Source organism: Apostichopus japonicus, chromosome 12, assembly GCF_037975245.1.
Source record: "Apostichopus japonicus isolate 1M-3 chromosome 12, ASM3797524v1, whole genome shotgun sequence".
NCBI lineage: Eukaryota > Metazoa > Echinodermata > Holothuroidea > Aspidochirotida > Stichopodidae > Apostichopus > Apostichopus japonicus.
In genome coordinates, this window is record NC_092572.1 from 31,223,042 (window position 1) to 31,236,796 (window position 13,755).

Sequence of the window (13,755 nt, forward strand, 5' to 3'; positions counted from 1 at the left end):
AGTAGGGTTACATAATTTATGTAGCGTGAATTTTTTAACACCTGCAGAAGTGTACTTTCAGTTCGAGTATTCTGATTGGTCAAACCTCCCGTCAGCTGGATTCTTAGTGTAAGTACCACCGTACCGTGAACACACATTTACCGTACCTAGCAATACTTGTACCAGTTTGTCGACATTTATCGTTACTAAATGTACTATAGTAACCACAGCCATATATACGTTCAAGCCACAAAACGTTACGTACTCAGTGTGCGATAACGAGCTACAATGGCATGAAAATGACGTTATAGGAGACTGGGGCCTGGAAGAATTGATTGAAAAATTCGAAGGTATGTTTTGATATTATGTAAGTGTACGTGACAAGAACGAGATATGCTTAGAGACCCACGACTAAGCTGGGTAGACGAATGCATTTGAATCGCTTGCGTTACGTAGACCTAACGTTAAAGTCATACTATAAGTTAATATAATAGGCTAGCTGCTGTTTGTCATAGTCAACTCATAATTGTCAACGAATCAGTGTAGCCTACATACAAGTAAACATTAAACGGAATTGCCTTTCGGACGGACGGAGGACTTTGGTCTAGGCCTTTATTGTAATCTAGTGCATTCTATTCCTTTTTGTGCGTTAACCGTAACTTCGTATACCCTGCGAGTCACTTTTTTTAAGTATTACTACTAGGCCTAGTACTAGTAGTAGTAGGGTATACTTAGGCTATTTCAAGACAATGCATTTTAAATAGCATCGGGCATGGGCCTATAGAACACGCTGGTACTATGTTCAATAAGGGATAAACATATATTCATGTAATGCAATATATAATTACCACTAATTGCCATTTTAGCTTGTAAGTTGTAGCAAGTAGGCCAAAGCTGATGTGGATTGGTGATACTTTTAGACCTAGGCCTAGGCCCAACTATAATTTAGCTATCTTATGGAAGTGATCTAGCTGTTATAATTCATATCAATCTACACAATTGCAGTGGGAGTGAGCATTGCTTTAAGCATTGTTAACATGATGCATTGGTTATAAAAGTTGCCTTCCTTGTCTGATGAAAGTTTAATGCAAGTTCCTGTTTTGACAAGTAATCACTATAGGCCATCTGGCTTTCTAGATTCAAACGTACTTGAAGAAGTTAGAATCACAACTGATTAAATTGTGGGCATTTTTTTTAGGAATGTTCATGTTTTGTGAGGGGTACATGTAAAAAACTGCTTACGCTCCAAGAAGGTTTTAACACAACTTCATTATGATGGGAATTTTCTTTTCTTTTCTTTGTTGTTACTTAGGAAGCATCAACTTGGAATTCTATTTGCAAAAGATTTCAGAAAGACCTCAGCAATATGTGTAACTTCTTGGAGGAAGCAAAATACACCCCAAGCAGTCATTTGTGATCATCCAGAGACATGCCCTACCCCAGAGGACATTTATGAAGCCATTGATGTTTGCTTCAAATTATTCTACCTGTTAAATCTGAAATATACCAAATTGCAAGTCTCGGTGCCTGGGAATTTTTCCAAAAAGTTGTCTACAAGTTGCCTGGTGGTGTGAAACGCAACCAGATTCGAGATTTTTATGCTCACCGTGCCGACAAAAAAGACAAAGTTACTGCAGTTTAGCAGTTGTCATAGACAGAACTCCATGTTTCCTCATCTTACGGATCAGAATGTATGTAAAGTTGTTGCTTATTTGGAATTTTCTTTGGGAAGAGTTTTTTCTTTGTGTTTAATTTGGAATACCAAAGGCACGAGCCAACAACAAAGACAAAGTACCTGCAGTGTAGCAGTCATCATAGACAGTACTCCACGTTTTCTCATCCCACGGATCAGCATATATCTAAAGTTGTTGCTTATTTGAAATTGACTTTGGGAAGAGTTGTTTCTTGCATTTAATCTGGAATACCAAAAGGCATTTGCCAACAACAAAGACATAGTCACTGTAGTGTAGCAGTCATCATACACAGCACTCCATGTTTTCTCATCCCATGGATCAGAATTTTTCTAAAGTTGTTGCTTATTTGAAATTGACTTTGGGAAGAGTTGTTTCTTTGTCTTTAATCTAGAAACAAAAGGCATGTGCAAAAAAATAAAGACCAAGTAACTGCACTGTAGCATTTGAAAATGTTGGCACTTTTAAGTTGACTTAATTCCACAAGACAATACTTTTATAGCCTAAATTGTTCGTTTTACATTTAATGGGATATAATAAATGGACCTCTGGAATAGGAAGGTAGTAGAGTAGAAAATCCCACATTCTGAATTGTTTGTGTTGTCATTGCTTTTTGCTCTCTCTTAAATGTAACTTTCTGCTGTGAGCGATTCAAACATGCATCCATATTGTTTACCTAATTACTAGGTAATAATTAACCTAAAACCTGTATAAAATATTTTCTAAACGGGTGCGATGTAAACTTTTCTGGCAAAATTTTACATAACAGTATTGTATTTGCGTTACATAATAAACATGTAAAACTTTACAAACCAGCAGTTAAATATACATCCAGAAGTATAAACGAGAGAGCACTATTGTGTGTTGAGAGTCCATTAAGTATCATCTTGACACAGATGACAAATGAACACCATATGGTGGTAATTCTACTCACTGAAGCAGAACTTTGACACCCAGAAGGCCAAAAAATGTGCACTAGAGTGTTAATTATACTCCCTGAAGTGCAATTTTGACACCCAGAAGTTTTAACAAATGAACACTTTATTGTGTTAATTTTACTCCCTGTAGTGTACCTTCAACACCAGGAAGTGTTATTTTGACACTTGTATGGGTGTTGTTAAGGCAACACTCGCAAAGTGTTATATTATGTTACACTTCTGAAGTGTTAATTTGACCCGGTGGGTGTTGTCCCTAATCCAAACAGGGTGGGGTGTTAAATTCAACACTTTACGATTCAAATTTAACACTTCATTTTTTTGAGTGTATCTGTGACTTGATACACCCAATCAGACATGGGCGTACATACGGGTCCCCCTTGTACCCCTAGAAAATCAGAGCATTATACAAAACAGTAAGAAATAACTCAACATGATAAGCCCCTACACCGCCAATGAGACTGAATTCCTTTCGGAAAAAGAATCTTTTTCCGATAAAAAATGAATATCAGAGAACATTTAATATCTGAAACGTGAAAATGTATCAGCTCAGGTCTCAGGCTTCCCAGCAGGGCTTAGAATACATTCCGGAGTATTTTAATTCCTTCCTCTGACATGTGCGTTCGTGCTTTTAACTCACTATAAGTAGTGGAGTAGCCAGAGGGTGGGGAAGAGGGGTGGAGGCAGGGTGATGTCCCCCAAAAGCATTTTCGCGGGCGAACCGGGTTAGCAAGAAAGGGTGATAAACCCCAAAAATATAATGCTAATAAACTATATTTTTTGATGAGAAATGAGTATCATTAAGGATCGATAGTTAAGAGAAAATCTGAATGAGCCTATGAGAACACGTGGATAAATGATATGATAACGGAATTTATGTCTGTTTTAAACTTTTCTAATAAAACCGAACGATCAAAACCTGCCTGTTGTGGAATGTTTATTGGTGAACCACGTGACCGATTCCTCTTCATTGTGTCCTTATAGAGGGGCTTCGGAAGAGGGTTCAATCCAGGAGGTGGAGGGGGGGGGGGTGGCAGACATCGAATGCAGTGTGACATCGCTAAGATTATGTCCAAGATTATAATACGATAACAATATCTCAGTCAATCGATTCACCATAGTATAGACATTTGCATATTGGACGTTTGAAATAAGGGTAAGGGGGAAACAAAGAAGTAGCAAAGTAAGGAATATCTCAAAATGCTAAAGCTTGCGGGGCTTCACCCCTGCACCCTACTGGGGATTTCAAATACATTTCAGTAAATGGAATTTCTCTCTTAAATGTATTTTTTAGCTGTATAATGAATATCGGGTAACAATAGATATATGAAAAGTGAAACTGGTGCAGCTTAGTAAAGTCCCAATGAGACTCACTAGGGCTTAGAATACATTCGGGAGAAATTTGATTCCTCTCTCTGACCTGTTTTTTGTTTTTGCTTTAAACTCGATATAAGCTTCGGCGTATCCAGAGGGCTGAATTAAGACAGGAACTCCCCCCCCCTCCCCTCACGCAAACATTTTAGGAAACGCAACCGGGATTTGCAAAATGAAAATCGGCAACGAAAATAAATATCCGTGATATGTATGATACTGGATAGGCTGATTGTGTTTTATAGTATACAGCGTGATCTACCTCAAGTTTTTCATCATTAGTCATGCTTAGCATAGAGCGAGATTTCATCAAACAAGTTAACTTTGATTCAGTAATTGACTCTTCTAGGCAAAGTTACCTGCGTCACGTGGTACCGGCTTGTCGTCTCTATTATAAACAACATCTCTATTTGAGTCACTGATATATAGATACCTGCGTATGCCTGTCTATATACGTACTATTGTGTACAGTAAATATATATAGTACCGTAGCCACTGGGAGATTGGGAACACGTGCCTCCTTCCTTCCCCTACCCTCCCTTGCTACTCCCCTCCCCTGCCACTCCCCTCTTCTCCTTCCCCTTTTCTCCCTTCACCTCCTCTAAATGATGTTGAAAGTTGCTGAGTTTTATAACACACGCAAGCATGGTCGTATACACAGGAGTTGACGTGATGTAATGATAGCATAATTTTGCAGTCCGGTGGCCTCGTAATCAAATTGCGCGCCTGGAAGAAGTATAGATGGGCTATACAAAAATATGGGGTATGTGACCAGTGAAAAGAGGGGGCCCGGTTTTGTCCTCGGGACCGGATCTGGCACTCGACGCTCCTACAGTGGAGTGCGCAAGGGGGTGGAGTAGGGCACGTAGGCCATGGCCCCATCTCGGATCGTCAGTCAGGGGATGTGGGCCATGGCCCACCTCGATTCGTCAGTCTAGGCGCTAGGGGGTTGGGGAGTGCATATGGGTCATGGTCACATCTCGGATCGTCAGTCGTTGGGAAATGTTTTAGTCGGTGGATTGTAGCAATTATCCTGATGAGAATTGGACCCTTGATACGATTGTATAATCACTCTTACTATTATGTTATCATTTATTAATTAACATTGCGTTGAGTGTTACTTATATGGACCTGCTTTATAGTCTAAATATGCACAGTGCACAATTTTATGTCTAAATTTATATTTATCTTTCCGGGGCAGGATCTCCAGACTCCCATCTCATATAGCAGCCGGTTTCAATAATCCAGCTCAGGCTCCCTAATCTATAAAGTCCTTCATCCGCCTCTGGACCTATCACAGAATTTCAGGCTCCAATATTAGGGAGTCATCTATACCCAGCCCCCCCCCCCTCCCCCCACACAAACCTTTGATATTATGTGCATGCCATTGCGCTACTGCACCATATTGTCGCCTAACTGAAGCATATAAAGTTCTTTAAATGAAAAAAAAAAGATATGATATCCTCAGTTTTCTAACATGATTCAATAATTTGAAAACATCTAACCCGTTCATATATAAGAGGCATTGTTGATGACTATAACTTGTTCTTCCGTTCATTGAAATCCTGTCTTACTGAATTAATCAACAACGGAGAACTGACCGGGACGATCAATTTAGGTAGAGAAAAATATGATTTGATTCTAGAACTGGACTCGAAACACGCACCCTTACAATCCTTATATACTTGTTTGAATCCCGCTCTATAGCTCATCATATCTACACTCAATTTTGTCAAATTGTGTATAATTTCTTTACTTGTTTTCATATTTTTTAATAAACAGTGGTCTTACGTTGTTTTCATTTTCGTAAACCAATATGTAGATTTCTTGTCAAGACATATTCGGAGTTGGCCATCGCCGCTTGTAGTTTCATCTACACAGTTTGTGTACTTTACAGGCAAAATACATCGGAAACTTACAATGTTTGCGTATTAATAGACGTAGCAATGCATCAACGTACAGTAGGTACCTTTGAACGGCTGATATGACAGAATAAACAAAGCAAGGCATAACTATCAGATATAAATTGTGTTATCAAATAAAGTCTTTGATTGTGTAAACTTTAAAACATGAACTTTGAAACCAGTGGCAACTATACACTGATTCCTACCGATATCTATTTAGCGTCCAGGATCGTATGTTAGAACGTCACATGACCTACACGACGCCATCTTGCCAATTGGATGTTCTTCATTCCTGTTGCCGATTGTTCTTCCTTCGTGATTTTCATCAGTTATTTAAGGATTAAAGGATTCTAGACTTAAATTCTACTCTGGATGATAAATCTACAAAGCGATGATCGTACTGGTAAGTAACACACAGGAGACAGTAATGGTGTAAAGCTATATATGTACTGATATACTAAACACGTCATAAATAGCAGGCCTTACAACTTTAGGCTTAGGTCCAACTTAAATGAATGAATCTGGACGGAAGTCATTTTATATATTCCTCAAGGTATACGATTATTTTCAGCTTGCAATTATATGCATGAGAGAGATGCATTTGTCTTACTTTCTATCCGTATAGAACGTGGAGTAAATCATGTGGGAAGAATATGGACCATTGGATCAGTTTTTCTAAGATAAATCTAGTGGGAAGTTCATGGAACATGGCATAAGTTAGGTCTATATGTGGGAAGTAAAGAGAACATTAAATAAGTTAGAATAGGCTTACCTGGTGGGAATGTGGTTCTTGTCAGTAAAACCACGTCAAAACATTACAGTACTCTTAAACTCTACAAACAAATAATAATTAGGAAGAATATTAAAACAATAGAATAAACAGATTAAGTTTAAGAATTTAACTGATTTTTATGAGTTTTGTTTTGTATGAAAGCTATCACGTGACTGATATTTTTGCTTTATCAGGGTGACCAGAACGATGCATGGTAAATGTTATTTTACTGAAATTATCAGAAAAATATAAATCATGTGAGATTCAAACTTATATAGCTTATGAAGGAACCGTTACTATTATTTTCCTCTGCCCGAGTCTCAGTCGTGCCGCTTAAATCAGCAGTTTAACTAAGGCTAACACTTTTAACCTGGTAGGCTAATGCTATACTAACGAGTGTGTATTGATAACAGTGGGTCATCTTTCTCTTTAATTTCATAAACTAAAGATTACTGGGGGAATAATTGAGATGATAATTGAATTGATTAGATCTTCAACGTTAACATTTCGGCACGTGCACGCTTTGTATTGCTGTATTATAAACATTAATGACCAATTTGGAAAATGTTTAGAAAGAAATACAGATTTTTACCTCACTTTTTGCAATGAACCTAGACTATAGTCAAACTAGTGACATACATTTTTATCTGATGTCACTATCAATTAGCATCGATAGAATAATAAAAATCAACTCAAACAGCTTCTTTAACAAGGAAATAAATAACCGTTGTATCTACAATTAAGAGAAACTCGCACTAATTGTGAAACCCGCCGTCTAAAATGATGAGCTGTAGGTGACATCGTAAAATGATATCATGAATATTGATAACAAAACAGAAAGTTGATTTTATCAGGGCGGGTTAATATTAGATTACTTCAAAGGTCGATGTTTTGTGTAAACAATAAACAGTAAATAAGAGATAAGGAGAGATTTACTTTGGTGTAATCTTTGTCGAGCCAGAGACCTGAACTGGTAAAGTAGATAGTTCTGTTGACTTATAATAACACATTGATTTATGAAAATTTTGTTAAGTTAGTTTTATCCATGCAAACTGTATCTATATATTCAACAGATCATCGTTTTGAAAGATAATCATGGATAATATCACTCAAAGGAAAAGAAAAGTGAAGACCCAAGTTTATCCCACGAAAGTTGTTGTGATGTCATAATCGATGGAGCGCCTTACAGTACAAGGTTTGTTGTAATTACATATGTTTGTATTAGTAACTTAGCATGGGAAGGCTGATGTTAAAATAAACATTGATAGGGATTTAAGCCTCAACATTGTTATTACTCTTACAGTGTATGATTGAGTGTTCAACATGATTTTTAAAAGTATATATATATATTTTTTTTAAATAAAAAAATTGAAAGGTGTTATCAAACTGATTGAGTGACTTATGTGACATGGTGAGATATTATAACACACTGTACTAAAATTACCTGATGTAGATGTAATCAAATGCACCAAAAACATGTCGTACTTTTGACTCCTAAACTGCTAGGCAGGACTGAGTTCAGATATAAAATGTTCACGTTTGTTCCAAAGAAGGGGAATGAAACGGTAATCTACTTGTATCAGATCGAGAGCAAAGTAATAAATATTTATGTTATTATAACTTAATTCACAAAGGGCCAATTAAGTCAACATCTACTGAATTCGAAGTGAATTTTACCAGTTGAAATCGACATCTACCTTATAAATTTGACCTAACTGATTGGAAGTATGATATGTAGATATGAACGCATATAAGGAGATATAAATTTGCACATTACTCCGAATTACTTTTGTTGCTCACATTGACATGAAACAGTTTGCCCACTATAATTGTTTCCAGGGCAGTCTTTTGTCCCAAAAATAATGTTTACAAATCAACATTTTGTTCTCTTTTTAGACAAAAAGTCCATACTCATCAATTCTCTGAAGAGTAGGTATAAACTACAATATGACGCAATCCAGCCCATACCGTATATCAAGGACAGACTATATTGTGTCGACAAGGTATTTGTTGAGGGCGGTACAGAGATAAATGTTGTTAAAGGAGCGACGAAGGAGAAAGAAGGACCATGGGTACGTGTGGACTCGTACAAAGATATCTTCACAGACCCACGAATGAACGCCAAACGGCGCATCATAGAAGCAGAAGCCGGGTATGGTAAGTCAACAGTGGCCCTACAGCTCGCCTATGATTGGTGCAATGGTGTCAAGGATTCACCTTTTAAAGACGTAGAGATTCTAATTCTTCTCCGGTTGAGGCAGCTAAACAGCAAGATATCTATCTATCAAGCAATTAAGCTGTTCTTAGTAGGACCAAAAGATCCTCGTATCAAATCTACTGATATTAAAGATATCATTGAAAGTTGTTCTTCTGTTGAGGTACTCCTGGACGGGTATGATGAGTTTCCAGATAGGGACGGAGATACCGGAAGTGACGTAGGACGTATCATTACCAGCAATCTGTTTGGGAATATTGATGTTACCCTGACAACCAGATATCTTCCGAAGGATTATGACAAAGAAAACACAAAGCTAGTGAGGTTAGTTGGCTTTGACGAAAAGGCACGTGACCAGTACATTCGCAAGGCTGTTACTGGGGAAGACGAAGAAAGCGTTGCTAAAATTAAGCGCGCTTTAAAGTCCAACCCGATCCTTGATGCCCTATGTCAGGTGCCTCTTTTCTTTGTTATGTTTTCTCACATGACTCACGAGAAAGTACTTTTTATGAGATTTAATTCAGTCACAGAGTTTTTCCGCTACATGATGAAGTGTTTCCATAGTCACAAGAGCAATAAATCAATGGATAGGAACACGAGACCACACAATGTTACATATGAGCTGAAATTCACTGAACTTAGTAAAGTAGCATTTGAAGGTCTCTGCGGTGAAAACCAACAGTTATCATGGCGTAAGGATGGACTCTGTACACGGCTGGGTCAAGGGTTTTATAAACATTATAATGCAGTCGGTATCTTTGTAGAGGAAGAAGTGTATAATGTGACAAACGAACAGACTTCTACTGCAGACATACAGACAAGGACTGACGTAAGGTTCTATCATCAACTATTCTGTGAATGGTTTGCGTCTTTTAGACTGGTAGAAATTGTAGTTGCTACAAGAAATGCATCTGAGCTGAAGAATGTTCTTGATAAAGTGGATCCATTTAATCTTCAGTACCTCTATCGATTCACCTGTGGGATTAGCCCAGCCGTTGGGAAGAGGATAATAGAATACTTGAAGAGCAGGAGAGACGGTGATAAGTTTGCCATCCTCTGCATCCTGGAACAAACTGGTGAGGTAGATGGAATCAAGGACACCGTCAGGGATCTGTGTTCAAAGCGAGTTGAAATCGATGACGACAACAGCAAGCTTCTTCAGAGATCCACCATCCAGCTCTTGGAGATTGCATCTAGATTGGATGTAAGTATGTTCATCATATATATTAGTTCCTGTCAACTATACCAAAACAACGTGATGCTGATCGATTAACTAAACATACACAAAAATCAATATCAATAACAACATAATTTAAAACAAACTCCACTTCATGAATGTTTACGTTAGGTTCAGTGACAGACAAATCTAAATAAGTATATATTCATTAAACTACACAGCCCACCAAGAGGAAGTCACAAATTATCAATTACACGCCACAACTGAGAGATTACTGATCGAATCTACACAGGCCCGTACAACAATTTGCTTTATTCTTTTCTCAACATGACCTTCTCCAAATCGTGGAAAGGATTTTAAAGACCAACTATGGAGACATTTTTTTTTGGGGGGGGGGGAGGGGGGAGGGGAATTTTCCATTAATTTGGGAGATTACATACACATAATCAACGTGTAAAAAATAATCTTCGAAAACCTACTATAACCCATCAAAAAACGACCACGAAAATGGACATTTTGGGTAGTCACGTGACATGAACCTCTGGAATGTCTGAAAACAGAGATTGATCCAAAGGAGCCTCTGGTCATCGTGTGACGTCATAATGTGTATCGCAAAAATCAAACGCTAAACTAGGCACTGTTTATACCCAGATAGCGAAAAATTGTATTGTATTTGACTTCCAATTTCGAGCGTTTGAAAAGCTGTTAGCTTAAAACAAGAACATATGAAAGTAAACAACTAGTTAAATTTTAGGCAGAAAATCTAGTAAAATGTTTTATTTTATTAGCAAAATTTCCACTCATATGGAGGCATCGTTAACATAGCGGAGCGTCAATAGGTACGTACGGTACAATATACTGTAGAACATGCAAGCAGCTTGCCGATTCCGTAATACAATTTGATCGCAAGATACCGTAAACTGAACAGAAGAATAGACCTAAAAGATGCCTCATGCCTGATATGTGACGGGGAAATAGTTTACGTTACTGTCACCAAATTACCCCCAAAACACTTAACATAGTCGAACAACTACGAGAAGACGCTGACCCGAATCGACCAGGGTAGCATATACATGACTAAGCTTCAGCTGAAGATAGTACTTACTCGTTTTAATATCCAAAAGCACAAACACAGAAAAAGTATCCTTTCAATAAACAAAATTTAGCAGTGAATATCAGGCGCGTATCCAGGATTTTCTAACCCGGGGGGCGCGAATTACTATCTAAGCGGAGCGCCAACATCAGTTGGCGCGCAGCGTACAAGAAAATTTCTGGTTTTGATAACCCCCCAGATCACCGGAAACGCCACTTCTCGGGCTTGAAAATGACCAACCAGATGTACACTTTTGGCCTGAGAACCAAGTATTTCCTAATTGTTTTTTTCCATCCATAACCTTTTTGAAGATTGTCAACCCGGCACACGTCATGTTCGACCTGATCGCATGTCCTGTGGGTCTTTGCTTTTGTAGGTGATACGTCGCGGCCCACAATACCCGTCAGCCCCACTTTTCAAGGTTTTAAGCCCCAAATTTGTTCAGAATTTGAAAATTCACATTTCTCGTGAATAAACTCACTTCAAAACATACCCATAATGTTGTACAAAATTTCATCTATGGACAACCAATATAGAAAAAACTACCTTCAACCCCTAACAGACCGGTCAAAATTGCACGAGTAGAGGGAAATGTGATGCAGAATGTTGGTCAGAAATTTTCGAAAATTCAGACACAGTTAATTTATTGGTGTACAAATATTAAACCTCTTATAACTATGGAACGCCAAAAGCGCAACGCATTTCGTTGCCTCGATCGATTTCGCCTCCTTCTATTTCGTTGCCTCCTTTTATTTCGTTGCCTCCTTCTATTTCGTTGCTTCGTTCTATTTTGCTGCCTCCTTCTATTTCGTTGCCTTCTTCTATTTCGTTGCCTTCTTCTATTTCGTTGCCTCCATTGATTTCGTTGCCTCCTTCTATTTTGCTGCCTCCACCTATTTCGTTGCCTCGTTCTACATCGTTGCCTCGTTCGATTTCGTTGCCTCGATTGAATTCGCCTGGTTATGTTAATTAGGTATTGCAGGCATGCATTGGTGGGCGGAGCTTTTTTTCTCCTTCGGTCGCGACGGGCCGGTTAACGCGAACGTTACCTGGTCGATCACAGTGCCTAGCACGTACTGAGCAGGCACATATAACGGCTATTATAAAACTTGGTTGAAGGAAGTAGCAGATATTTCCGAAACCGAACACTACACACATAGGCGTAGGAGGCGCGGCGGCAGTGGCGAAGCTAGGGGTATTGGTCAGGAGGGGCGAGAATGGTCTGTAGGGGCGCTTTCGACACTATCTAAGCGGAGCGCCACTACTGGTTGGCGCGTAGCGCACAGACAAATTTTGAGTAAAGATACTCCCTAGATCGCCGGAAATGACCCTTTCAGGGCCTTGCTAATTTGCAGATAAACGAAGAATAGGGTGTCATCGCCAAATTACACCAACAAAATGTGAGAAATGTCAATAAATAGATGAGAGCGCAATAAAAAAGTCAATAATCTAGAATAAGTAAAAAGTGGTAAAGAGCTGAAAAAGGCGCCAGCAGTCCATTTGAGTCCTTCAGGGGGCGCATCCGCCCCCTGACCGTAAGGACGCTCCGCCACTGCGCGGCGGGGGTGCAGCCCCTAATTCGCCATTACTAATGTAAAAGAAACTTTTGACATAATTGGACCTCCATGCTTTTTTTACATCTACATGAGACATGTCGTTGTTTACATTAGCATCCCGCGGTATACTGCGCAATTTGAACGGACCGTACGGTACATGATGGCATGCGATGTAATAACCGATGCTTGCTTATATGATATTGACATTGACACGTTGAACGCGCGCGAAGGGCGCGAAAATTTTTGGTTATTTTTTCAGGCAAGTCGGACAGTTTTGAGGCTTTTCATCCTGGAACGCCATTTTCATGCTCACTGATATGATGTGATATCTGCTGTTTGCGTTACAAATTCGAACAGGCGCGTAGCGAGGAATTTGCCAAGGAAGGGGCGAAGCCTGTAGGCAAATTATCTAAGCGTAGCGCCACCATAGGTTGGCGCGAAGCGTACAAGAAAATTTTGGCCGAAAATGCCTCCCAGATCGCTGGAAATGGCACTACCCAGGACCATTTGTTAGCGCGAAGCGTACAAGCAAATTTTGGCTAAAAATGTCTCCCAGATCGCTGGAAATGACACTTCCCAGGCATTGTAAGTTGCATCTAAGCACTTTCTATTTTGAAATTACTTAGCGATATCATTTAAAAAAATGCTGAATGGGGGGGGGGTCACCCCCATCCCAAAATGCGTCATGTTCCCCGACGACACGGTCGAGTTCGAGAACAGCCACAGTTGGTTTCATAGCACAATTCTACACACGCGTTATGATAGACCATATATAGTATATATATAGTTCATTAGTGAGAGGGGAAAATGTCAAAAAATGGAGTTGCCGGTGTAAGGGGTAGGGTGAGGCACACTTTTACGAAATCATTGATCCGTCACTGGCTACCCTTCAGCGCTGTAATGATGTCACTGTTCCGCTTTCTCTTCCCGGTGTCTTCGCGTTTTTCTTTTACTCCCTCCTTTTCTCCTTCTTCTCTCTTTCTTCTTTTTCTTTTCCCTTCCTTCCTCTCCTCCTCCTCTTTTTCCCCTCTTTTTTCTTCTCTTTTTTTCTCTCCTCTTTTT

At 39.1% G+C, this 13,755-nt stretch overlaps 3 protein-coding genes across 8 annotated transcripts in view; 2 read left to right on the forward strand and 1 right to left on the reverse strand.

Moving 5' to 3' along the window:
• The window catches only part of LOC139977740 (uncharacterized), a 220,149-nt gene that overhangs the window by 136,804 nt on the left and 69,590 nt on the right, over positions 1-13,755 (forward strand). The window lies entirely within an intron of this gene.
• LOC139977767 (uncharacterized) overlaps positions 1-13,755 on the reverse strand; it is a 169,131-nt gene that overhangs the window by 122,023 nt on the left and 33,353 nt on the right. The window lies entirely within an intron of this gene.
• LOC139977750 (NLR family CARD domain-containing protein 4-like) overlaps positions 1-13,755 on the forward strand; it is a 75,798-nt gene that overhangs the window by 19,943 nt on the left and 42,100 nt on the right. For 2 of the 3 annotated variants that reach the window (XM_071987340.1, XM_071987342.1), the window contains exons 1-3: positions 6,101-6,283; positions 7,726-7,847; positions 8,549-10,071. In XM_071987340.1, coding sequence (XP_071843441.1) covers positions 7,826-7,847; positions 8,549-10,071 — 1,545 coding nt within the window. In that variant the 5' untranslated portion in view covers positions 6,101-6,283; positions 7,726-7,825. Of the gene's footprint in view, positions 1-6,100; positions 6,284-7,725; positions 7,848-8,548; positions 10,072-13,755 lie in introns of those variants that run through there. The other variant, XM_071987341.1, reaches the window with a different exon arrangement.